Below are 27559 nucleotides of genomic sequence, written 5' to 3'. Positions count from 1 at the left end.
GAGAGTGGCCCAGAGGGTAGCCGTTAGGGCAAGGTCACAGAGCAGGACCTGGGAATATTAACAGCCTCCCTCACCTGGGCAGCTGAGCGGGGAGAGCTCACCCACTCCCACCGAGGTGCAGTGTAGGGCTGAGCTATCCCCGCACAGCTACCAAGGTGCTGCTTTTTCCAACCTCGCTGGCACAACGCTGGTCGGACCAACCTTGGTATTCTCTAGAAGCTTCCACGGCCTCCATGGGTCTCCCTGCATCCACTCTTACGTTTATACAACCTACTCTCACCCTGAAGCCAGAGGTGTGGATAGACGCGCATGTTTGGCTTTTCTACTGTTGTTACTTTGGGGAGCTCTGATGCACAGAATTAAAAGTATTTGTTCTTCTTGGTCCATGACTCAAGCGCACTGTTGTACCACACATGGCTAGACTTCATGTCGCATCCAGTTCGTGTCCATCAGTTAGCTGGTTTTAGTGCTCTGACAGACTCCCACGGATCCACCGCCCAAAACGCCAGCTAGGGATGTGATTATTGAAGTGTAACGAACGCTCCCTCGTGACATCAGCCCACCTCCCCTGATTCAAGATCGCCATCACCCTAAATCCTACGGTCATCGTTGCCTTGATTCCATTTTTTAAATGGTTTATTGCGCCTGTATCGGGAGCATACGTATGTATCTTTCTTAATGTAAAAATAGTAGAAATATCATGCTATTTAAAAATGTATCTTTGGGATTTATTTTCTTCATTTGATACTGTGTTCATTCAGCTCATTCATTCTGGCTGTTGGACAGGATCCCATTGCGTACACATGCCACACCTTCACTCCATGCCACTGAGGGTCACCTGGCTTCCAGAGGGCTCCTTCCGCCACACAGACCTAATCCCGTCAGCCTCCTGCTGATCGTGCATCTTCAGCGTTCCAAAGCCCTCCAGACAGGGTCCAGACTCCATGAGGTAGCTTACAATATCCCACCTGACCAGGCTCCTCAGGGACCCTCTGGCCTCATCTCCGCTCCTCTCGCTCACCTTAGACTTAGTCCTGGAGAACTGCTTTCCGTCTTTGTACAGATGCTGTCCCTTTCGCCTGAGGTTGTCTACCTGACACTGTTATCCTCATTGCCTCTTGGTCCTCTATGAGGCCTTACCCGATCTGTCTGTTACCACCCTCTGACCCTCGCTCAGCCCAGCGCGATGCTACGAGAGGGGTACATAACCCACAGTGTCCTAGGGACGGGGTCAGTGGTCTGCCCCCTTGTCTCCCTTGGAGGTTCTGGGCTGTCAGAATGTCTCTGCAGAGAGAAAAGTGGGGACCAAGTAGCAATGCTTTATCCACCCTTCTCCTCCTCACAGAAAGAGTGGCAACACCACTCTTGGTTTTATGGACTGGGGTTCCTGAAGACTGCATTTGGAAAACATGTGTCGTGAACACAAGTTTGTAAACCAGTGAGCTACACCATGCCTCTGGTCCCCTTGAGCCCAGACACGCTGTCACTGAAAGTGAGAGAGGTGGGAGGCACACAGAGGTGCTCTAATCTCCCAGTTAGGCATGCTGTCTCTGGAGCAAACTGACTTCCAGGAAATCACTAAATATCTTCGAGACTTCCTCACTTGTAAAGCAGGTATGACATTAAAATAAGCCATATGGAATTGCCATGGTTACAAATAAAAAGACAGTCTAATGCCTGCAATGCCATGTGAATCCACCCAATATTTATAAGAAAAACACAGGTTTGAAGAATGCTTTAAATAAGATATTCCAAGTACAGAACTGAGACGGATCCTACTAGCTTCTCATCAGAACCCCGTCTTCTCCTAGAGCCACAAAGGAAACCCACTGCCCTATGCCACCACAGACAGGGGGCGATGTCTGCCCTATGCCACCGCAGACAGGGGGCGATGACTGCCCTATGCCACCACAGACAGGGGGCGATGACTGCCCTATGCCACCACAGACAGGGGGCGATGTCTGCCCTATGCCACCGCAGACAGGGGGCGATGTCTGCCCTATGCCACCGCAGACAGGGGGCGATGTCTGCCCTATGCCACCGCAGACAGGGGGCGCCATGGCTGGGCCCCCGCCCAGGGGACTGGAGCTGAGACGATGACTGCCCTATGCCACCGCAGACAGGGGGCGCCATGGCTGGGCCTCCGCCGAGGGGACTGGAGCTGAAATGATGACTGCCCTATGCCACCGCAGACAGGGGGCGCCATGGCTGGGCCCCCGCTGAGGGGACTAGAGCTGAAATGACTGCCCTATGCCACCGCAGACAGGGGGAGCCATGGCTGGGCCCCCGCTCAGGGGACTGGAGCTGAAATGACTGCCCTATGCCACCGCAGACAGGGGCCCCCGCCCAGGGGACTGGAGCTGAAACATGTCCGCCACTCTCTCAGCCCTGGCCCATTTAGACTGCTCACGTGCAATCACGTGTTCTTTCTCTATCCACGTCAACTGTGGAAACATCAGGCTGATAGAGCACAAGATGGCAGAGGTTGGAGCCCTGAACTACTTACTGCTCAGAGTAAAGCTATCCATCAAAAAATAAAAAAAAATCTGTTTGGGACTCGGCACAAACAAGAACTAACCTCTAAAGTCCAAAGCCCTATGGAGGTTTGAGGGTTTGTCAGTTATAGCAGCTAGTGTCAGCAGGCTACAGATGTACGGGAACACGCTAAGACTTCAGTAAACGCTAGTCACGATGACGAGGATGATGAGGATGATGAGGATGACGACGACAGCGACGGCGGCAATGACGGCAATCCCGCCAGACGAAGGGCCCACGGGGCAGGAGGTGGGTAGGAGGGCTGGTACTCGGATGTGACATGTGACCCCCGTGGCTGTGTTGGGGGCTCACCTCCTTGGTGCCGTTGTCTGGGATGAGGGTGTAAAGCGGCAGCACACGGCTGATCTCCAGCAGCACCGGCGTGGGGCTGAGCTGTTCCCTGCCCGGTCGGCGGCACAGGTGGCAGGTAGACGGGCAGCGGCCTTTCTCCTCGCAGCGGATCTCCACCCCTGAGATGAGCTGGTCGTCCGAGAGCGCCTGGGCCGTCAGCAGCCCCGAGAGGTAGGTGATGAAGGGCAGGGACTTGAGCTCCTTCTTGCTGCCCAGCTCCGTGGTCTCTGCAGGAGAGGGAGACAGACACTCAGCACTGTTCAAAGTGTCCAACTCCCGACCCACGCCGAGTCCAGCGTGGGAAGGAGCTGTATCGACTGGGAAGGGAGAAAAGATGGTGGACTGGTGTGTTCACGATGCTTTGTGAAGAGTACGGGCCGGAGGGTTCAGAGACTAAGCGCAGTCCTATTCTACTATTTACATTAAACAGCCCCCTTGTTCTCTCTGGGCCTCCCTTTCTCTATATTTAAAGATGGTAGACTGGACGACATCATTCTCAAGGACCTTGCAAAATGTTACCATTCAAAGATGTTTTTCCCCAAACAGAAATTCCTTTCTGTCTGCCACCAATTTACAGAATTTATACCTCTCTTTTATGAACTCTCTGCAGTCCTATATTTTTCATGAAGTCCCATGTAAACTGGGGAAATACAAGCTTACGAGGCAAGTCCATTTCAGTTTAAATCTCAATTATATTTGATAATATCAATGCAATCTTGGGCGTGGGGGTGGGGGGGGAATCTCTTAATCTCCAAGAGCCTGTAGTAATCAATTCTGTAAAATGAAATCAATAATACCGAAACAATTGATGAATGTGATAGAAGGAGGGAGACCTGTCTGGAAAAGACATTATTCCTCCTACCTTCCTCTGCTCATCTGTCCCTTGGTTCAGACTCTTCTCCTGTCTTATTCTTCACACGCACACTGAGGGCTGAGTCACGCATGCTCCATTCTGTGCGTCTCTTTTGAGCCGCACAACTAGCACCTCCCACCTCTGTGCCTTTGCTCGCCCTGTCCTACTTACCCCTCTGCCTCTCCGCATCTTTACCACCCATCAAGGCTCCATTCCAAGGTGACCCTCTTCAGGAAGCCTCTCCTCCTCGCCCCAGTCCTCCTTCTCTGAAGAAGTATTTCCACTCATCGGACTTTGTCTTGTTAGAGCTCACTGTCTCATCCCGTTTTCTGCGGACCTCTCCTACCACAGGATGAGGTCTTAGAGATCAGGGGCCATGTCGCCCACTCCTGTCCCTCCCCGCCTCTTCTTCAGTGCCTCGCCTGGTGCTAAGGATGGAGTTGAGACTTAATCAAAGAGGGAAGACGACAAAACTCTGAATGGCTAGAATGACATTCTGAAGGCTCCAAAATTCTCCTGGAGAATTCTAGAGGTCCCAGGAAGCAATCTCAGCAGCTACTTGCAGAGGGCAAGAGGAAAACCAGGCAGGCAGAAGAACTCTGAGCCCACATCTCAACTTCAATCAGAGCAGTGCCACTTCTGACTGCTTTATAGACTGGCCTTCTGCATCAGAGTTCATAAGAAAGGAGTCAGTGGCTATCTCAAAAAGCTTAAAGAAGGCCCTGGCCGGTTGGCTCAGTGGTAGAGCGTCGGCCTGGCGTGCGGAAGTCCCGGGTTCGATTCCCGGCCAGGGCACACAGGAGAGGCGCCCATCTGCTTCTCCACCCCTCCCCCTCTCCTTCCTCTCTGTCTCTCTCTTCCCCTCCCGCAGCCGAGGCTCCATTGGAGCAAAGATGACCCGGGCACTGGGGATGGCTCCTTGGCCTCTGCCCCAGGCACTATGGTCGCAACAGAGCGACGCCCCAGAGGGGCAGAGCGTCGCCCCCTGGTGGGCAGAGCGTCGCCCCCTGGTGGGCATGCCGGGTGGATCCAGGTCGGGCGCATGCGGGAGTCTGTCTGACTGTTTCTCCCCGTTTCCAGCTTTAGGAAAAAAAAAAAAAAAAGCTTAAAGAATAAAAGTGATTTACCCACCCCGGAGGGTCCCAGTTGCATTACAGACTATACGAACAGTATCTTCAAAGTTGTACAATGCACAGTCTGAGTGGCAAAACGGGGGGAGCCCTGTACTCAGGAGACAGAGCTGGTCACAGATGGCTGCTTCTTCTAAGCCTGGTAAAGTCAAGGCAAGCTCCTGCCACAGTGGAAACAGGAGCCCTGGGCACCGAGGCCTGGCAGAAAATGAAGGGTTGTGTCCTGCTCTTGCTCTGGGCTTGCAGTGACATGCAGCTGAACTGGAAACGGGCTTGCCAATTAGAAATACAAATAAATGCAGCCTTCATTCATTACTCCCTGGGCCCTCAGGCCCGGGATCTGGGCTCCACCTTTTCTGTCTGGCTGTCAGCAAATGCTTGTGAGCATCAGATCAAAGGCTCTGGGGGAGGAAGACAAGGCCTATTCCAGCTAACCAATCCTTCAGAGGGATTAAAGATGGGTAGTTACTAAGATAAACAAAACAAAGGGAAGGCATCTCAGCAGCTGGGGAGATGGAGACAGTCTGCTCTACAGACACATGGAAAGAAGATGACTTTGGGAACTGCAGGCCAGAGGGACAGTTTGGGAGGAAAAAGAATGACTTCAAACCTGGGAGTGAATAATAACTGTTCAGAGGTGAAGGGGGAGGGGAACTAGAGCCGCAAGGACATCAGGGAGAAGTTAGTACACACTCTGATCTAGAGGACAGGCGTCTGTGGCCCATGGGTCAAATCCAGCCCTCTGCCTGTTATTGTAAATAAAGTTTTATTGGAATAGAGCCACTCTCATTCTTTTTATTGACTATGGCTACAATAGCAGAATTGAGTATTTGCAACAAAGACTGCATGGTCCACAGTGCCTAAAGTATTTACTCTCTGATCCTTTGCAGAAAAAGTTTGGAAACTTCTGCTCTAGCCTTAGGTTATAGATGGGAAAACAGAGTCTCAGAGAGAGGTCCACCTACAGCCAAACAAGAATACGGAAGAATGAGTGGTTAAAGTAAAAGCTTTGGAATTAATTAGCCCATCAATACACTCGGATTGTGTGTCTCTAAGGGAAATAAATAAAGAAACCTTTTAAAAAAACTATTGAAAAGAACACCTTTGATAAAATACTAATTGAACAAAACTGCACCATTAAAAAAAAATTCCATTGATTTGAGAGAGAAAGAGAAACATCAACTTCTCTTAGTTGTTCTAGTTAGTTGGGTGCTCACTGATTGCTTCTCGTACATGCCCTGACTGGGGATGGAACCCGCAACCTCTGTGTACCGGACAGATACTTTATCCACTAAGCAACCTGCCCAAGGTCCAATCCTCTTATTTTAAACAAGAGAAACTTGAGTCCCAAAAAAGGAGAATAACTTTCCAAGGTCACTCGAGAGTTGTGAGTCTTTCTGCACATGACCCCAGTCTGTTTGGTAATCAGTTCACCACTTCAACCCTTGTTCTTATCCTTTATTTTAAAATGCAGATGGCCTGACCCTCACAGCACCTTGCCATAGGCACACGATTTAGCTGAGAAGGAATGCCATGTGGTGCTGGGAGTAAAAATTTCCTTTGATCAAACAAACATCCATAGACATTGGGTTAAAGCTGTAACTACCCATTTAACAACAAAACAACCTACAGATCTTTGCTGGTCTGCTTCTGTCTAGTAAATCTTTAGTTTTTCAACCTATCAGGTCAACGAGTGGGGTTAAAAGCCCAGAGACTGGGCTGAAAACTGCACGGAAGTAAGCAGTACAGAATTCACAGCCGAACTCGGGGGTTGGCTTTGCAAAAGGAGGGCACGTGGGTGTGATCTGATCCAGCTCTGCTGCTGACCAGGTCAGGAACCCAATACCTTAGACGGAGAAAGGAGTCTGCCCCTGTGTCCCATGCACACTTATTGACAATGACTCTTTTCGTAAAGATTCTGTCCTGCCTGAGTTATGATCTGGATGACAGTTGCAACAGGGAAGACCATTAGCCATTCTACTAATTATTCCTCTGCAGACAGTACAATTGCTAAGGCTAATTGCCTCTGACCCAACCTCACTCTGTGGCTAAAGTCACCTTTTTAAAAGGTGAAACCTGTATTCTCCATCAACTTAGAATTCTTCTGTGGCAGTCTACTGCTCTTAGGAGCAAAGACCCAAATCCTTAAGGTGCTGTATACAGTAAGACCTCGACAATCTGTCTGCCTCTCCATTCAGATCTCTTATCCTGTTTCTCCTAATTCTCTTACTTCCGTGTACACTGGCCTTTCTGTTCTCTGCATGGACCCTGTGCCTTTCTTCCCCAGACTTGGCAAATGCTATTCTCTATACAGGATGCTCTCCCCCATTCCGCCCCTAGCCCCTGCTCCTCCTGGCTAACTCCCACTCAGCCTTCAGATCCTAGGTCACGTACCAGTTTCTGTGCAAAACCTTCCCTGAACTCCGTCCCACCGGTCCCCGATCTATCTATCGTAGGGTTCCACATTAAAGACCGGCATAACATCCTGTGCTGTGTGTCACCTGTTCATGTCTCCAGACTGAAAGTCCCATAAGGGCCTAACCAGTATTAGTCTTGCTGACTCGAACACAGGAGGCTTTCAGTCATACCACCAATAAATATTTGGTGGACTGCAAAACACATTTACGCACGCTGATCGCTGTGCTCTTATCAAAGCACTGAGGAGTCTACGATCCAAGGTTTGTGAATGTCAGGATTGATAGCTCATGGATGGCTCCTAATCAAGTGACTCCCTCCCAAAGAAAAATTAGCTCTCTCTACAGAAAACTTAAGAGATGAATCGCTGATCAGTTTGCCAGTGGTTCTGACTTCTCCAGGTTTCCGCCTGGGCCCTGCCACCGCACGGATGGGAGAGCTCAGTTAAAACAGGCTGTCTTGAACGGGCCAGGACAAAGAGCATGTCTGAAGAGACTTTACCCTCTGCTCACATTTCCCATCCTTCTGAACAATGCTTCCAAAATAGGACCATGTCTGGTTTCAAGCCCAATTCAGTTCCAATGACACTACAACCCATTCATTTGAGAACCTGCCAACTGAACTCTCTTTTTTCTCCTCCCAAATTCCTGCTGTGTATTTTTTGTTGCCACCAAAAAAAAAAAAAAAAAAAAAAAAAAAGCCTCGTTGCAGTGACAGCTCCTTGTTCGGCGGGCAGCCAGGGCTTTTCCGGCAGGAGGTGATAGCACCGCCTGCCCTCATCCCGAAAACAAAACAAAGGCATCAGACTCCGAGCCTCTGGGAGAGCCAAAGTCGTGCGGATGTTTGTTCAATGCTCAGCCACAGCTCAGGGCGCTGCCTCCCCAGTCAGACGGGCCTGCTTGGCAAGTAGGCTTGCACTTGAAGCATTTCAAGACTCCACAGGGACCAGAGGGGCTCAAATTAGAAACGTTAGGGTGGAGAAAAGAGGGTGAGACGTTTATATCCGAACGGACAGCCTTTATTACAGCAGTGGCCTCCCAGTAATTGCTGAAATGGGATCATTTCTTAGGCGGAGTTACTGTCTCCTGTTGGAAGGAAGCAACGGGTTCTAAGGCCCGACTCAAGGTCCCACACCGACGTCCTGACCGGAGGGACAGGGGGTGGGGGGGAGCCAGCCCAAAGGCCATCGACAAGTCCTGCACTGGTGCGTTGTACAGTCTGAACTTCTCTCAGCCCAACAGTCCAGGTTCAGCACCGTGAGTGTACCCATGATAAATCGTACCAACCTGACAGAGTCACCGTGGGGTTTAAACCAGGTGCCTGGCACAGGCGAAGCACTCCCTCAGTGCAGCCGCTATTGTGGCTGGTGCTGCGGTTGTTCTAATTATTAGTGCTGTTGCTGTAAGAAGATGTGAACACTGCCACCATTTCTGTTGAGACACCAAGACGCAAGAGAAGCAAAATCCCACAGCCAAACCCCTCTACGCAGAATTTACAAAGGAGATGCATCCTCGCTTGTTCTCATCTGGCTGGAAATCCCAGCCAGAACTAGAAACAAAACAAGGTCGGAGGGTAGCCCCGATGGATGTAGGGGAGATTTGCCTGATGGTCAGAGTGCCCAATGCCCCGGGTGGGGCCTGTAGGACATGCCACCATCGAACCCCGAGTTGAATGAAACGGGGCCTCAACGGTGCCTCTTGGAGAACTTGCTTCGTGTCCTCGGCAAGTGGGAAGGACCGAGGGCGTCTCTCCACCTGTGGAAGGTCCTGTGGGCTGTGGCCGCAGAACAGGAGGGGCCGCACAGGGAGTGACCCCAAATGCAGAGGTTGCCAGTGTGAAAAACACGTCTTTTCCCTGGACCAGGTGAGGGGGGCATAGTAGAAAGAGCTGATCCTCGAACTGTTTTGAGTCCTACCCAAGAAGAATTGTAACAGGTTGGGAGGAGGGGGGTCCCGAGAGTGAGGATCTCCAAAGGGTGGGCAGCCAGAGAAAGAGAAGTTAGAGGGGGGTCAGCAGCAGCCAGCCGAGGAGAAATTACATAGCCCCGGTGTCAGGAGAAAACCCTGGCTACAGGGATCTCTAAAAAGTCCCGGAGCACACAGAGCCAGGGACAAGGGACCAAGGCAAGGATGACCTGCCTCGTCCCTGCCACCCTCCCTCCTTGCTTTGACCTTGGAGGGAGAGGACTATGAAGTCCTAGGAAGAAATACAGAACAAAGGCCAGTCTTGTCCCACTGCCCCTGCTGGGGAGAGAAAGGAGATTCGATTGGTCAGATACGGAGCTTTGATTAAGATCACGGACCAGACATCCTAACTCCTGCTTGGAAACTATGTTAGCGACCTCACACACCTCTAACACTACCTATTCCACAAGAGTGGTAGATTAGCTGTGCCCTGTGAAAATTTCCATCTAGGAGCAGAGGAAGACTATTCCAGTGAATACATTAAAAGGAGTGTAGGGACCAACTCACACATATACAGGTAACCCGCATTTTAAAACATTTTAGTGGGGGGTGAGAGATGAGAAACAGAAACTCGTAGTTACTTTAGTCATTCATTGATTGCTTCTCTTAGGTGCCTTTACTGGGGGGCTCAGGTCAAGTCAGTGACCCCTTACTCAAGCCAGTGACGTTGGGATCAGGTCGATTATCCCATGCTCAAGCTGATGAGCCCACACTCAAGCCAGTGACCTTGGGTTTTGTACCTGGGGCCTCAGCGCCTCAGGCTGTCAGGCAGACCTCACTTTATTGAATTTCACTTTGTTGCACTTTTTAGATTATTACGCTCTTTCCAAATCGAAGGTAAGACCCTGCACCAGCAAAAATATGATGATTCACTGAAGGCTCAGATGATGGTTATCGTTTTTTAGTAATAAAGTAATTAGACACATAAATGGTTTAGTTAGACGTAACGCTCTTTCACACCGAACAGACCACAGTACAGTGTAAACATAAGTAAACCGTGAGCTCCATCAGAGTGAGGATCATGTCGGTCTTAATGACCATCTGCATCCTCAGAGCAGAGCTCACTCCCTCATGCAGTGCAGTCGGTTTGTAGGTCCGCATCTGAATGACCCGACCCCCTTCTCCTTCAGTCCCTTCCATGTACGTAACACTTACCAGACTTCACAGCCATTACCTCAACTTACCACTACAGCCCCAAGGGCAGATGGTATCTTATTTATTTTTTGTGACAGAGACAGACAGAGAGAGGGACAGGTAGGGACGGACAGACAGACAGGAAGGGAGAGAGATAAGAAGCATTAATTCTTTGTTGCGGCACCTTAGTTGTTCATTGACTGCTTTCTCATATGTGCCTTGACCGGGAGGCTCTAGCAGAGCAATTGACCCTTTGCTCAAGCCAGCAACCTTAAGCTCGAGCCAGTGACTTTGGGCTTCAAGCCAGTGACCTTTGGACCCAAGCTAGCGACCCTGTGCTCAAGCTGGTGAGCCCGTGCTCAAGCCAGCAACCTTGGGGTTTCAAACCTGGGTCCTCTGCATCCCAGTCTGATGCTCTATCCACTGCACCACCACCCGGTCAGGCCATTAAGGGAAGGGGAGATGGTCTTACCCTTACTTATTGATGTACAAACGGTAGCTCAGAGAGGTAAGGTAACTAGTCCAAGGCCTCACAGCTAATCCCTAGTCTAGATCGTGCGCCTGGGTCCACTGCTCCTTTCATTGTGTGCTAGTTCTCAGTCCTGCATGAGTCATCACTCTTGCAAACACTTGGGCCTTCCCTGTTCCTGACACCCCCACACAACACTCCAGGGGCCCCACCCCTTGCTGTGGGCTACAGGATCTCATGAGTAAAAGGCATTTTAAAGGTCACTTGGTCAGAAATTCCCTTTAATGTGTCACTCGCCACCAAATCATCCTCCAAGTTCTTCTGGACACTTCTAATGATGCAGAACTCATTGCCACTTCAGGGCTCCGTTCCATCAGGCACAGCTCTGTCCAACCGAGGTGGCTGCCCAGCCAGGAACTGCATTGCCCATCCTACGCAGCAGACCCAGACCCAGAGTCACGCACTTTACACTACTTAGTTGCCCTCTATGAAGTACTCGAGCCTGCCCCCTACTGGGTGGTCATGCTAAGATCAACCAACTATCTAAGTGGATGGATGAACTCTCCAACCCGGGAACCAGGGGGCCAGTCTTGAGAGGCTCCTGATAAGGAGTATATGCCTGAGTGTGTGTGTGCGCATATATGAGGAACGGAAGGGGAAGCCATAGTAGAGACTGAAAAGAAGATAGGTCTATAAAACTGCCAAATTCTAAGACAACTGATCTCCTAATCTCACCTAACTCACAGCTTCTTCCCTAAATACACAGCTAATAAGCCTAATCACTGAGGGGCAGCTACAGCACAGTGACTTGCTTGGGTTTGAACCCCAGCCCTTACATTTCCACCTGCATGACCTTGGACAAGTTGCTTAACCTCTCCGAGGCTCCGTTTTCCCATGTGTACAGTGTCAATAATGTCGGTACCTAAATACTGGAATATTTGGAGGACCAGTAAGAGACAGAACCCACTCATCAATTTATTTACAGATTCTAGCTTGTCAAGGGCATCATCAAAGGTCCTTTGTTCCAGCCCCTGGCCATCACCTTCGCGTTACTCAATTCTTATGTACGTCTGAATCTGTAAATATTCCCTTGTAACCTGCTGGTGTTTTACCCACACTGCCAGGAACTTCTCAAATTAATCACTTCCTACATAGTAGAACACAGTAGACAGGGGCCAAATTGGACAGTTAAATCTAAAGCTGTTGTGTTAGATAACCTGATTTGAGATCTTGGGCAAGTCATTTCCCTTCTCCAACCTGAGTTTCCTAGTGTGTAAAACGGGGACAGTAATGCTTCAGTGCATTCCTCTGAGCGTCCTGTGTGAGACGCAGCCCTGGCTGACTGACACCTGAGTGCTCCCACGGTCCTCCCTATCCCCCTACAGAGGGAAGGTTGCTGGGCAATGCTTCAGTGCACTCCTCTGAGCGTCCTGTGTGAGACGCAGCCCTGGCTGACTGACACCTGCGTGCTCCCACGGTCCTCCCTATCCCCCTACAGAGGGAAGGTTGTTGCCCTGTTTACAGATGAGGGAACTGAGGCTCACGATGACATGGAGGAGATTTTTCAAAAGGATACTCACTTCAAGTAAAAGCCGTTCAATTTCTGAAGAAATAGTTAAGTCCTTGAGGAAGGTCACACTCTCTGTGGAACAAGGAGAGGGATCCCTGGACACTGACTAGTAGCCTAGTAGTGGCTGATGTTTTTTGTTTGTTTGTTTGCAAATTATAATTGTTTCAAAAGGTATACAATTTTAAAAAGTACATAGAGCATCGGCCCAAAGCACTGAGGAGGCCGCTTCGATCCACGGTCCGGGCACATACAGGAGCAAATCAATGTTCCTCTCTCTCCCTTTCTCTCTCCCTTCCTTTATGGCTAAAATCAATCAATAAATAAAAAATTTAAATTAAAAGTACAGAAATAAAAGGCGCAAAAATACGCATGTGGTTCTGCTGTGTAACTTGTCCTAAAGAAAGGAAGAGATAAAGAATCCCAGTGCAACTCAGTGGACCGAAGAGTGGGCTTCCCACAGACTAAGGTGTGCTCAGGCTTCCTTCCTCTCTCCCACCATTTTTTTTTTAAAAAAAATCCTTCTTTCTGTTCTGTCAACATTAAAATTTAGCATTTCCTCCTGCCTCTGGAGACCTGAGTAGGCTGTGGCCCGTCATCGGAGGCCGAATAGACGACCATGTGTGATCCCCTGCTGCCCTCTAGTGCTAGTTTGAGATGATTGCTCTAGGGAAAAATTTGTTGGTTCTTTAACGCCAAATACTCGTGACTGTGTGCAAAGCTACTTGCTGCGCCCTGCGGACAGCAGGGAAGGCAGTAAAGGCTTGGCTCTGACAGAAGGATGTCTTGCGTCCAGTATAAGCATTTGCTATTAGAAGGCCAATTCAGGGCCAAGTTTGGAGCTAGGCACCGGAGGGGGATGATGGTAGTGACATTATGAATAACAGCTTGTTCCAGGCCTCATGGTACCCTAGAGTAGAGGTTTGATTGAGTACATCAGCTAGAAAGGAGAAACCAGAAGAAGAAGAGAGGGAAGGGCCTGGAGATAAGGCAGAGAGAAAGGAGAATCAATGGAGCAGGATCCTGAAGGCACCGGGGAGAGAGGAACTCCCAGGTAGCAAGAGGGAAGGACATGGTCTGGAAGTGAGATCTGGGTTTGAATTTCTACGCCTGCAACCACGGCATCTGGGCACTGCCGTGCAGGTCGTGTCCTGCATAATCCTGACCAGGCAGGGGGTGAGTGGAAACCGAATCCAGCCTCAGGCAGCCCCGGCAGCCATCCCTGTGCCCGCAGGATCGAATCCAAGTGGAAGGGCACCATTTCTGAACTCATACAAAAGGTGGTTTATGGGCTAGCCAAAGCTCTGCATGTGACCATGGACAAGCTTGAGAGACTTCCTCTCTCAGGGTCACTGCTCCTCTATGTATAAAATAAGGATAATGTCACCGACAATGAGGACTTGCTGTGAGAATGTTAAATAATTTATGCGTGTGCCACCCCTCCCAACCCCCCTCCACCCCCGTAGAATTTCAGGTCTTATTGTTACTGGTATTATCATAACAACCTATGCTTTTGAATAATGGTGGTGAAAGTCTGTGGAAAAAGGGAGAGGAGGAAAAGGAAGCCCGCAGTTTCTGAGCTCCTGTTCTTTTCCAAGCACAGGACATGGCTCTCGATGAATCCTCATAACTGGTGATTTGGACTAGGACATTGCAATATGTTTATAACCGCATTTTACAGCCGAGGAAGGCAGAAGTTCTGGGAGGTGACAGACGGCAGCCAAAGGCGGCCGGGCATGCAGGGTCTGGCCCCAGAGCTCCTTCTCTGTCCAGTGAAGCACAGGCACTTCATTCACTGGAAGCCTGCCTTTCCCTCCCTGGGATCTCACTCTTCCTTTCTTACAAACTGTGCTCAAAGCCGAGCCCCTTTAAGGAAGGATTCCAAGAGTGGTTCCTCCTCAGTTCCTTCCTCCTCCTTCCCTTAGCTTCTTAGGCCAGGGGTCAAGGAGGAAATGCCTAAAGGAATCATTCCTGGACAGGGGTCAGGAAACAGAAGCCTCCGAGCTGCTAAGGAGCTACTTGAGGCGGAAGTGCCCGGATTATCCCGCTTGAGCAGGCCAAGGAAGCATTATCAGGCTGCCCTGGGGCCCGTGGGAGGCTGCCAGGGTTCAAACATGGAGGAAGGTGTGACGCTGGGTGTGGTAAGTTGGAGGCTTTGGTGTTTTCAGAGCCTTCGGAAAACAAACTGCCACCCTCTGATCACTTTCCAAGGGGGCGCCAGTCTTGCTGTCACACTGGGTACTATTTCCACCAAAATCTTAACAACACTCCAGTGAAAAGATTACCTTCAAACATGTTGACAGGCAATACTTTTTGGAAAACGTATTCAAGGTGAATCACTTCTCCCATTAGCTTCCCTCTACCCTGTCGCTGTGCCGCTAGGGTCAGGGAGAGGGCTGAATGGCACAGCCATAAAAAATAAGTAAAATAAAATAAAACTAAAGGATCCCATCAGGAACTCCCTGTCTTCTCACTGAGGAGAGCAGGAAAAGTAATATTAATAATAACTGATGTTATACACACCTATTCCAGGCCCGATGCTCTGGGCTACTTCGCTTTGGATACAATGTCACCTTTGGTCTGTGTTTTCATGATTGCTTTTTAAAGATGAGGAAGAGAAAGCTTATAGAGGTGAAAGTCAGGAGAACTGTGTTCCCACAATGACCTGTCTTACCTGTAAGCACTTTTCCACTATCCTACGTGGCCTGCACTCTGCTATATTCCCAGAGAACCCGGTGAAGGCCGTTAGAAATCCTGGAAATTGAGTGTGCAATTTCTATTACTTCTTCCCATTATGTTATAGGGATTAGTAATAAAAGCCCTTAAAAATCAGAATATATGAACAGTTAATAGGGAATTGGTCAAAATACTATAGTGCATCCACACAGTAGAGTCTAGGTGTGTAAAAAGGAATAAGGGTAATCTTTTCATGGGATATGGAGTAATCACAAATATGTTTTATTGCCCTGGCTGGTTGGCTTAGCTATAGACGCTCAGCCCGGCATGTAGAAGTCCTGGATTCAATTCCCAGTCAGGGCACACAGGAGAAGCAACCATTTGCTTCTCTACCTGTTCCCCACACCCATATTCCCATCCCACAACCATGGCTCAAATGAGCAAGTTGGCCCTGGGTGCTGAGGATGGCTCCATGGCCTCACCTCAGGTGCTAAAATGGCTTGGTTGCCAAGCAATGAATCAGTGGCCCCAGATGGGGAGAATATCAGCCCCAGACAGGAGTTGCCAGGTGGATCCTAGTCAGGGCGCATGTGGGAGTCTGTCTCTCTGCCTCTCTGCCCCTCACTTGATTAAGAAAATATGTTTTATTAAATGAGACAAAGTGCAGAAGTAGGGGAGGGGCACAAAGAAAACTAGATAGAAGGTGATGGAGGACAATCTGACTTTGGGTGATGGGTATGCAACAGAATTGAATGACAAGATAACCTGGACATGTTTTCTTTGAATATATGTACCCTGATTTATTGATGTCACCCCATTAAAATAAAAATTTATTTATTAAAAAAACAAAGTGCAGAAGTGTTTATAGTATTTTCTTTTGGGTAAGAAAGAAGGAATACAAATATATATATTATGTGATTATATATGAAATATATAACAGGTATCTATGTATAGAGATTAGACAGACAGATAACATTTTTCATGAAGAAACAGTGAAACAATTAACCGAAACAAATACACATGTTCAACACAAAGGGAGTGAGGAAACAGGGTCAAGGGGGCAAGGACAGAAGCCAGAGTTTTTTGAGTGTACCTTGTTTTATATATTTTAGCTTCAGAACTACATAAAATTATTATATGTTTCTTAAATCATAAAAGAAATACCAAAACCATCTCTAAAAATTATACGCAAAGTGAAAAAAAGAACTAGCTATATATACATCAATGTGCTAGCAAGAACCACACAGAAAAAAATAATTATTTTGAGTGGCTTTAAAATGCAGTATTTTGATTCTCCACTCTTAGTAAAAACTATTCCAATGCAAAAATAATCTTCCAATAAATCTTAAACTAAAATGAAATAGACATTGTTGGTTCTAATATGGGCATTGTTTATTTTGAAACTTATTATGTGTATATTGAGGGCTCCAGCAAACAGGCTACTACATTACTGTCATGAGGAACTTAGATGGTCAGCATACAAGACAACCAATCCAGGTCTAGAGTCAACCAAGAAATATTCTGCAGGTTGAAATTTCAAATGAAAAACAATGTATATTTATAATCTGTTTTTCTCTTTGAAAACAAAACATTTTTATAGCTCTGTCTTTAGAGGCCTAGAAAGAACGGCAATCTAATAGTAACAAGGACCCTCAATGCCCAGACTCTTGTTTTTAAATATCATTTCCCATTAAAAGGAACAAGAGATTCTTGGAAAAATTCCTTATCCCGAGTCTGGGATAGTTATGGCATAAGCTGAGCCTGGGATAGCTCGCTGTGCCAGAGAGCAGCGTGGCTGCCAAAGATTAATGTGGTCATTTCAAAAGGACATAAAAGCCAATTTAGAGGGGCTCACACTGGCCTCGCATCGAATGAACTGAACATCAAAGTGAGTAATGACTGTAATTGATTGAAATGGATCAAATAAATAAATTTCCTGTCATTCATAATGTTCTTCAAACCAAAAACTGAAAAACAAACGAACAAAAGCTCCTTGGTCACCGTCGGGGAGGGCCAGGAGACCAGCTCATTATTCTGAACATTAATAAGAGAATCGAGGATCAGTCCATCTCTCATCACAGGAACCGGATTGCATGGTAATCCCATTTTTCTTCATGGAAATACCGCAGATTACAAAGGCGGGAAGAAGGATAGAATCAGAAAAATCACTATTTTGCATTCTAACAAAATAGATCTAGACAGCTATTGTCAATGAATCCTAAAACCATTGAGAGAAAAGGCTGATGGGAAAATTTCTATTCAATGGACCAGAACTTAGAGCAGTGGACCTGCTGTTCAATCTTAACATCACTAAATGTAGGAGACCAGACGTTAAGTGCTTTCGACACGATGCCACAGGAGCACATGGCACAACCTGTCTACCTCAGCTGCCACTCCTTGGGCCCATGGACAGAATTCAGGGGTCCGTGAATTTGTGTAGGGAACAACACCTCTTTATTTTCAGTATCTTCTAAATCAGTGGTCCCCAAACCCCGGGCCGTGGACCAGTACTGGTCTGTGGGCCATTTGTACCGGTCCGCAGAGAAAGAATAAATAACTTAGATTATTTCTGTTTTATTTATATTTAAGTCTGAACGATGTTTTTTGTTTTTGTTTTTGTTTTTTTAAATGACCAGATTCCCTCTGTTACATCCATCTAAGACTCACTCTTGATGCTTGTCTCGGTCACGTGATGCATTTATCCGTCTCACCCTAAAGGCCAGCCCGTGAAAATATTTTCTGACATTAAACCGGTCCATGGCCCAAAAAAGGTTGGGGACCACTGTTCTAAATGCATCCATCTAGCATTTCCTTTAATGAAGAATGAAGGCAATTAACAATAGTGGTGTGGCACTTCCTGTGACTTTGACACAGTCAAAATTACATACCTTTCTATCACATTACAGCTATTACAAATATTTTGATTATTCATGTGCAATACTACTTAGAAATCATTATAGCTATGAGACTCTCCACTACATCTCCTTGTTAGTAAAGGAATCCGTATATTATACTCCACTACAAATTTGATTTTTTTTTGTTTTCATAACTATCTCTTTCTAGTTTCTTTCCTGTAGATTTAATGTTATGCATTTAAAAGCACTATTCTCATTAGAGGGTCCATAGTCTTCATCATTCTGCAAAAAGGATCCATGAAACAAAACATGAGAGATGACAAGTTAAAAAAAACACCAAGAGAAAGCAATCGGCTAATCTGCAAAGCAAAATGTCAACAAATGGCAAAACAATAGCTGTAATTATTACTGATTTAAAAAGACCGTAGATGTAGAAATGTTGATCTTTATTTAAACACACCAACTCCAGAAGGGCATTTGGAAGTAATACAGGCAATTTGAATATGAACTGCTAGATGTGATGATGATGTTGAGATTATGTCAAAAAAAAAATTAATGATCTGGCAAAAACATATACTGAGGTATTTACAGGAGGAATGATATGGTATCCAGGATTCGCTTTAAAAGACTCCAGCAACAAAAACCGAATTGAAGGCGAGAGACAGCGGCAGCAAATTTGGCAAATTGCTGACAAGCATTGCGGGGCGATGAGCGAGCATGCAGGGACCCGCCCCCCCTTCTCTGCACTCGCGTGCGTGCGTGCGTACTTTTCTCAACAAGACACTGAGGAAAGCGGGCTGCCGGAAGGATGACCTGAAACCGCTAACGATGATTACTGCTGGGGGTCGAACGAAGAGGGATTTTCCACATCGACCTTATGTACTGCGCTGCATCTTCTAAATGCATTTCCACTTGCATTGCATTTAACATTTTAAAAATAATAACATTTTCCTATTTTTAGAAAAATGAAATCAGAATAATGAATAACAGTGACGTGAGAATATGTGTGAGAGAGGTGGGGAGGGGTGGGAAGAGATGACCGTCTCTTGGTCAGCCGCCAGCCAGTTGTATGGATACCAAGTGATGGAGAGAGGAAGGGTTGCCACGATGATGAAGAGAGAGCGGGTGGAATCCCGGAACCCAGAGGACAGGAAGTCTGGATGGGGCTGGGAGGCAGGCGGGGCTTAGCAGAAATGAGGTCCATGGGAGATTTTCCAGCAGTCCTCTGCTAGCAGAGTTGCGCTGAAGTCCATGACCCGACACAGGGAATGTTCCCTGGGCAAGCCTTTAGCGCTACTCGAGTTTATCAAGCAGCTACTCAGCCAGTCTTTTGATTACTGCCGACCTCTGACCACCAAACTGGTTCCAACCAGTACAAATTGGGTCTGGCCAATGCACACAAATGCATGTGATCTTACAATAAAGCTTCAAAATTTTGAATCAGCTGTTTCCATATCGGCTCAAGGAAACAACAGAAACAAAACAAAACAAACGACAACCACAATAACAAACCTAAAAACCTCCCCACACAAGGGCATTGATGCGGTCTCGCTGTGATGGTTAAATGTTCAGAGATAGGCTTATCAACTTGACAAACTATGGCAGGTAGACAATTTAGGAAGATTGAAAAAACTTTTTTTTCCAAACATATTTCTTTAGTAAGTAAATAAAATATTTTAAAAAAAACCATTTATTGGAAAAGCACATGTTGGATATTTCGCATCATGATAAATGTATGAACAGGTTAAAGGAAAATTTCGTAAATGTTTATATTCATATGAATATAAGCAATAGAATGTCATATTAAGGTGGTGGAGATAGCCACCTCTTTTGAAACGTTCTTTCATGCTGTGATTTAAATTAAATTCCAGCATCTACTGAACACTAATCATGTGCCAGGTTTCGGCCAGACGGAGAGACCGGGACTGAGGGTGGCACACAGAGGTCACAGTCCTGGTTTCAGCAGACAGGAGACTAATAGCAGCCAGCCAGACAGATGCATATGTAAGCACACACACACTCACAAAATCGGGGTGTGAGGGAGGGAGAAAAGAAGAAGAACTGAGGGAGGGAGGGAGGGAGGGAGGAAAACGGGAAGGAAGGGGGTGGGGTGCCTCTAAAATACCTGCAGTGACCTCGCCTCCTGACAGGTACTGCCTGCTGCCATCTCTTTCACTTGAGTAACTTGCTTTCTCCCCTCTAAACTTACTCATTTTCATTTTTAGTTACCAATTGCAGCGAGAGAGAAAGGGAGAGGAAGAGAGAGAGAGAGAGAATGAGAGAGAGAGAGAGAGAGAGAGAGAGACCCTCTGCACTTCAGAATGATTAAGTAACTGAACTATCTGGCCAGGGCTTTCCCCCTACATTTAACTCAAAACCTAATCTCAATCCTAATCCTCACCTAGTCCTAACCCTAATCCTAACCCTAAATTAACCCTTTGAGTAGTATGAACGTTCATGTATGTCCTCGTGCCTCCTGACCATCCAGAGTAACTGGGACAGTTTCATTTTTTGAAGGAAAAAAAAAAACAAACTCACTCCTGGGGGTCAGCGAGCATGAAAAACACTCACTGCTCAAAGGGCTAAAAGTAGCCCTTACCATGGTTAGAAGGTGTTATACTGAGTGGGACACTACAAGCCATGTCAACACAATCAAACAAAAATAAAAAATTAAAAAAAATAATGTAGCCCCTATCATAATATAATCTTAACCCTAATACAAAACAAAACCTTAACCTCACAGCTACCTCTAGCCCTAACCCTATGCCCGTAAACAAAAACTCAACCCTAACTCTCACTTGAGTAACTTGCTTTTGAACAGAAGAATATGGCAACATTGAAGAAATGGCACTTCTGTGATTGGGTTACAAAAGACAGTGACTTCTGTCTTTCTCGCAGACTCCTTCTTGCTGGCTGTGATAGAACAAGCTGTCATGCAGAGGCTCAAGTGGCAAGGAACGGAGGATAGTCTCCACCCAAAGCCATCAAGGGACTGAGGCCCTCAGCCCAACAACCCTGAATCGAATCCTGCCCGCAATTACATAAGTGATCTTGAAAGCCAAACCCTCCCCAGTCAAACCACAGAATGAGATCCCGGCCCTGGCCTATAATTTGATTGCAGCCTTGTGAGAGATCGTGAAGCAGAGATCTAGCTAAGTAAGCTGTACTCAGATTCCTGACTCATAGAAACTGCAAGATAAGAAATGTATGCTGTTTCAAACTGTGAAGTTTAGAGGTAATTTTTCATACAATGATAGACAGATACTAGTTTATATTATTTCATGAAAATTCTAGCAATTATAAATCTCTAGACTCAGACAAATATGTTAGGATGAATTAGAGTTTTAATATTCTCCCCTAGATTCTATAAGCAAGAAATTCCATTTCCTCCTCAAACTTCAATTAATAAGGAAAGAAGAGGGACACTATTTTGCCAAGAATAGTGATAATAACAACAATAACAATAACATAACAGTAGCTAACATTCATCAACTGCTTATTCTTTATCAGGCAGTTCTCTAAAAACTTTAGCTCTATTAAGTCATCTAACATTTACAACATCCTATGTGGCAGATAGCTATTATTACTCCAATTTTGCAGAAGTAAAAAGTAAACCTCAATGAAGCTAAGTCAGTTGTCTGAGTTGGCATAACTTGTCTGGCAACAATTACCAAGCACTACTTCGAATTATCTTCAAACCTGTTCTCCAAAAGAATCTTGCAGGTAAATAGAACTGGGGTTCCGACCCAGGTCTGACTCCAAGCCCTCACTTTGCCATTACATAATGGTGGACTTAACAAATTTATTTATAATAATAATGATAACAAATACAACACAATTTACCTGAATATAGGTTAGGCAACATGCTAAAACCTCAGTGCTTAATATCCAATATCTTGCTCTGGCTGGTTGGCTCAGCAGTAGAGTGCTGGCCCAGCATGTGGAACTCCCGGGTTTGATTCTCGGTCAGGGCACACAGGAAAAGTGCCCATCTGCTTCTCCATCCTCCCCCTCTCCTTCCTCCCTGTCTCTCTCTTCCTCTCCCACAGCCAAGGCTTCACTGGAGCAAAGTTGGCCTGGGTGCTGAGGATGGCTCCATGGCCTCCGCCTCAGGCACTAGAATGGCTCCAGCAGCAACGGAGCAACACCCCTGATGGGCAGAGCATCGCCCCTGGTGGGCATGCCAGGTGGCTCCTGGTCAGGCACATGCAGGAGTCTGACTGCCTTCCTATTTCTAACTTGGGGAAAATACAAAAAAAAAAAAAAGAAAAAGGATAACGACCCTAGCCAGTTGGCTCAATGGTAGAACATCCACCTCCACCTAGCATGTGGATGTACCAGGTTTGATTCCCAGTCAGGGCACACAGGAGAAGAGCCCATCAGCTTCTCCACCTCTCGCTTCTCTCACTTCTCTCTCTCTTTCTTTCTTTCTCTCTCTCCCCCCTCCCCTCCTGCAGCCAAGGCTCGATTAGAGCGAGTTGACCCTGGGCACTGAGGAAGGCTCTATGGCCTCTGCCTCAGGCACTAAAAAATTGCTCTGGTTGAAATGGAGCAGGGGCCCCAGCTGGGCAGAGCATCGCCCCCTGGTGGGCATGCTGGGTGGATCCTGGTTAGGCACATGCGGGAGTCTGTCTGACTGCCTCCCTGCTTCTAACTTCAGAAAAATACAAAAAAAAAAAAAAAAAAATCAACATCTTATTTTGCTTCCCCAAACCCCATCCTTTAGCTATTGTTATCCTCACTTTGAAAAGAATGAAACTAGAGGTCATCATCACAAATGGATAAAACAATACTTAGCTCATAGGGTGGTGTTATTAGTTGAATTGTGTGTCCCCAAATACATATACTGAAATCCTAATCCCCAGTACATCAGAATGTAACTTTATTTGGAAATAGGGTCACTGTAGATATAATTAGTTAGATGAGGTCATACTGGAGTTTTAATTAGGTAAGATGAAGGTCATACTCAATCTAGTAAGACTGGCACAGTAAGAAGGCACAGACACACACACAGGGAGAAAAAGATCACGTGAAGGCAGAGGCAGAAACTGGAGTAAGGCGGCCCCAAGCCAAGCAATGTCTGGGGCCACCAGAAGCTAATAGAGAAAATGTGGCCACATGGAGTTCAGACTTCGAGCCTCCAGAACTGTGACACAATACATTTCTCTCGTTTTTAGCCACCAGTTTGTGATACTTCGTTATGAAAGTTCTAAGAAACTGATGCAAGTGGTTTAAATGTTAAATAAAAAGCCATTATGTTCAAGTGCTGAATAAAATGCAGGCACACCTCCTTTAACTACGCTTTGCTGTATTATGCTCTGCAGATACCGCTTTCTTTTTCAAATTCAAGATTTGCCTCAGCCCCACAATGAAGCTGTGAAGCAAATAGCTCTCTATATTCCAAAAGCATTTGCTTACTGTGTGTTTTTTCATCACATTTTGGAAATTCTTGCAATATTTCAAACTTCTAAATTATTATACTTGCTACGATGATCTGTGATTTTTTTTTTTTGTATATTTCTGAAGTGAGAAGTGAGGTGGGGGGGCAGAAAGACAGACTCCTGCATGTGCTGACCAGGATCCACCCGGCAAGCCCACTAGGGGGCGATGCTCTGTCCATCTGGGTGTTGCTCCATTGCAACTGGAGCCATTCTAGTGCCTGAGGTGGAGGCCATTGAGCCATCCTCAGTGCCTGGGCCAATTTGGCTACAATGGAGCCTCGGCTGCAGGAGGGAAGGAGAGAGAGAGAGAGGAAGGAGAGGGAGAAGAGTGGAGAAACAGATGGGCACTTCTCCTGTATGCCCTGACCAGGAATTGAACCCAGGACTTTCACATGCTGGGCCAACACTCTACCGCTGAGCCAACCAGCCAGGGCCGATGATCTGAGATTTTGTGTGTGTGTGTGTGTATTTTTACGAAGCTGGAAACGGGGAGAGACAGTCAGACAGACTCCCGCATGCACCCAACCGGGATCCACCCGGCATGCCCACCAGGGGCGATGCTCTGCCCACCAGGGGGCGATGCTCTGCCCCTCCAGGGCTTCGCTCTGTTGCGAACAGAGCCACTCTAGCGCCTGGGGCAGAGGCCAAGGAGCCATCCCCAGCGCCCGGACCATCTTTGCTCCAATGGAGCCTTGGCTGCGGGAGGGGAAGAGAGAGACAGAGAGGAAGGAGAGGGGGAGGGGTGGAGAAGCAGATGGGCGCTTCTCCTGTGTGCCCTGGCCGGGAATTGAACCCGGGACTTCTGCACGCCAGGCTGATGCTCTACCACTGAGCCAACCGACCAGGGCCTGATCTGAGATTTTTGATGTTAATGTTGTAATAATGACTTACTGAAGGCTCAGATGATGGTTAGCATTTTTAACAATGAAGTATTTTTTTTTTGTATTTTTCTTAAGTTGGAAACGGGGAGGCAGTCAGACAGACTCCCGCATGCGCCTGACTGGGATCCACCCGGCATGCCCACCAGGGGGCGATGCTCTGCCCATCTGGGGCGCCACTCTGCCGCAATCAGAGCCATTCTAGTGCCTGAGGCAGAGGCCACAGAGCCATCCTCAGCACCGGGGCAAACTTTGCTCCAATGGAGCCTTGGCTGCGGGAGGGGAAGAGAGAGACAGAGAGTAAGGAGAGGGGGAGGGGTGGAGAAGCAGATGGGCACTTCTCCTGTGTGTCCTGGCTGGGAATCGAACCCGGGACTCCTGCACGCCAGGCTGACGCTTTATCACTGAACCAACTGGCCAGGGCAACAATGAAGTATTTTTAATTAAGGGATGTACATTTTTTATAGACATTATGTTGTTGTATACTTAACAGACTAATTGGGAAACCAAAAATTTCCAATGACTTGCTTTTTTGTGATACTTGCTTTATTGCAGGTATCTGGAACTGAACCCATAATATCTCTGAGGCGTGCCTATGGTTCAAGTGCTCCACAATAAGTATTTTCAAAATGTTTCTGTGTAGCCTGATCAGGCGGTGTCGCAGTGGATAGAGCGTCAGACTGAGACACGGAGGACCCAGGTTTGAGATACCGAGGTCACCAGCTTGAGCATGGGCTCATCTGGTTTGAGCAAAGCTCACCAGCTTGGACCCAAGGCCCCTGGCTTGAGCAAGGAGTCACTCGGTCTGCTCTAGCCCCCCAGGTCAAGGCACATATGAGAAAGCAATCAATAAACAGCTAAGGTGCCACAACAAGAAATTAATGCTTCTCATCTCTCTCCCTTCCTGTCTGTCTGTCCCTCTCTGTCTCTGTCACACACACATACACACATAAATAAATAAATAAATAAATAAATAAAATAAAAATATTTCTGTGTATAAGGAATGCTAATATTTTACCAGGGTGTGCAAAGCTGCACAATTAAAATGAGTGCATTTTCCTAGGGTGTTTATTTTACTTTTGGATTTTGTGGTAAGTATGCTAATTAATTTAACTGGTAAATAACTTAAACATGAAAAATTAGTCAAACACAAATTTTTTTTAAGAGAATAGAGTTTGTTGTTGTTGTTACTGTTTAAAGACATGCCTGAACTACCTCGCCCAGACTATCAGGCGAGCCATTATCTCCTCTCTGTGATTGCGGGGGCATTAGTATAAAAATATCATCAGTCCTCCAGCCTTGGCTGGGTAGCTCAGTTGCTTGGAGCATCAACTCCATACGCCAAGTGTGTGGGCTTGATCCCTGGTCAGGGCACATATGAAGATCACCTAATGAGTACATAAATATATGGAACAACAAATTAATGTTTCTCCATCTCTTTCTCTCTCTCTCCCACTCTCTCTAAAAAGCAATTGATAAGTAAAAGATTGAAATCCAAAAATAAAATAAAAAATAAAAATATCATCAGTCCTGAATTGAGATTCCGGGCTGGTAATTGGGGTTTCCCGCAAATGGGGTGCAAACTCCACACCTGGTCTGAGAAGAGGGTATGGTAAGGTCTCAAGGCTGGGAAGAAAACAGCTGACCACGTGCACCTCTCCTAGCTCCTCCACCTGTAACATGGGGGCTGGTAGGAGCACCCAAACCCCCGTCTAGAGTGGCTCCGCGCCATGCTGGGGAAACAGGCCACACTGAGTCTCCAACATGGCAGAAACTCAGAGTGGAGGACAATCCCTGCTCTTCTCTGGTGATCCTGTTCTGAACAGCTCATCCGAGTGAGTGTCTTTGCCTTGGCAGGATCATGCTCTAGGGTCGTAATGGCAGCCATCATTTGACTTGTGTCCCTTGACTTCCTAAGCATTGTCATTGCTTATCTGTTGTCTTACCTCAATAAAAAGAGAGCTGGTGTCATAAAATGCAGGTAGCCTTGAGGTGGTGGGTTAGAGCATGTCACAGGGTTGCCTGGCCTAGGTATGCATCCCAGCCCTACCTCCCACTTCCTAGGAGGCAACCGGAAATAAGCTCATTAATCTTGCTGAACCTCAGGCGCCTCTTCTGTAAGAGGGAGCTCCTGATATCTACTTGAATCATTTGTTGTGGGGATTAATTCTGACTTGTGACAATATCTATGAAGTACCTGGTATATTGCTGGTGTACAAAAAATAAATGGCTGAATCTTATCCAGCTAGCCCCCCTGAGTTATGCTACAGCTAGAATAACTCCAGGTCAGACAGGGAACGTGATGTGCCTTAGGTCACATTTCCGAGTCTCACTCTCTCAGCAACTCTCATGTGCTGAGTATTGTGCTAACAGATGTGACACACATGAGCACTGGCCTTCAGAGTTCACAGCCCACTGTGAGGGTAGCAAGAAAGTGGAGAATTAGAGCCCAGTCTGGCGTGTGCTTTGTGAGGGATCATCCAATTATAAGTCCTGGTACGTGCTGAGCATGTAGTGAGCACCCTGAAGTTCCCAGGAGCCCAAAAAAGTGGGAGAAGCAAGCAGCCCTGCTCTCCTGGCCCTGCAAGGTTCTCTCTGCACCCACTGTCTGTGTTCATTTTGAGCAAAACCTGTCCCAGGGCCTTTCAGTCCCAACTGAACACCCTCTGCAGCCTGTTCCTGGTCCATCTGGTCAAACCCTGGCTGGCCTCAAGGGATTGCGAGCAGACCCTTGAAGTCACAGATAGGCCCAGAACTCTGCCAAATCAGGCGCAAAGAGCCCCCAGGCCTGCTCAAAAGTTGCTATGAAGTATACCAACCCAGTTTCCCTTTGCTGTCAATACTAGAAATGCTAGGAGCTAGGGCTTCTGGAACCAGCAGTACACAGAGTGTAAGAGCTAATCATAATACATATGCTTACCATTAATTAAATATATATACTTACCATTAATTAAATGCAAACCACTATACGGTGTGTCTGTAAAGTCAATGTGCACTTTTTACCGGTCACAGGAAAGCAACAAAAGACCATAGAAATGTGAAATCTGCACCAAATAAAAGGAAAACTCTCCCAGTTTCATACCTATTCAGTGCAGTTCGATGTGGGCTCACGCACAGATTTTTTAGGGCTCCTTAGGTAGCTATCCCGTATAGCCTCTACAGACTCGTCACTGACTGATGGCCTACCAGAACGGGGTTTCTCCACCAAACTGCCGGTTTCCTTCAACTGCTTATCCCACCGAGTAATGTCATTCCTATGTGGTGGCGCTTTGTTATAAACGTGCCAATATT

At 47.0% G+C, this 27559-nt stretch overlaps 1 protein-coding gene across 5 annotated transcripts in view; it reads right to left on the bottom strand.

Moving 5' to 3' along the window:
• Window positions 1–27559, bottom strand: part of ASTN2 (astrotactin 2) — an 886721-nt gene that overhangs the window by 178151 nt on the left and 681011 nt on the right. For all 5 annotated transcript variants that reach the window (XM_066256387.1, XM_066256389.1, XM_066256388.1 and 2 more), the window contains one exon: window positions 2848–3113. In XM_066256387.1, coding sequence (XP_066112484.1) covers window positions 2848–3113 — 266 coding nt within the window. The remainder of the gene's footprint in view (window positions 1–2847; window positions 3114–27559) is intronic.

The sequence above is a fragment of the Saccopteryx bilineata genome, chromosome 2 (assembly GCF_036850765.1).
Source record: "Saccopteryx bilineata isolate mSacBil1 chromosome 2, mSacBil1_pri_phased_curated, whole genome shotgun sequence".
Classification (NCBI taxonomy): Eukaryota; Metazoa; Chordata; class Mammalia; order Chiroptera; family Emballonuridae; genus Saccopteryx; species Saccopteryx bilineata.
The sequence above is the reverse complement of the archived record's forward strand: the minus strand, read 5'-3'. Positions and strand labels throughout refer to the sequence as shown.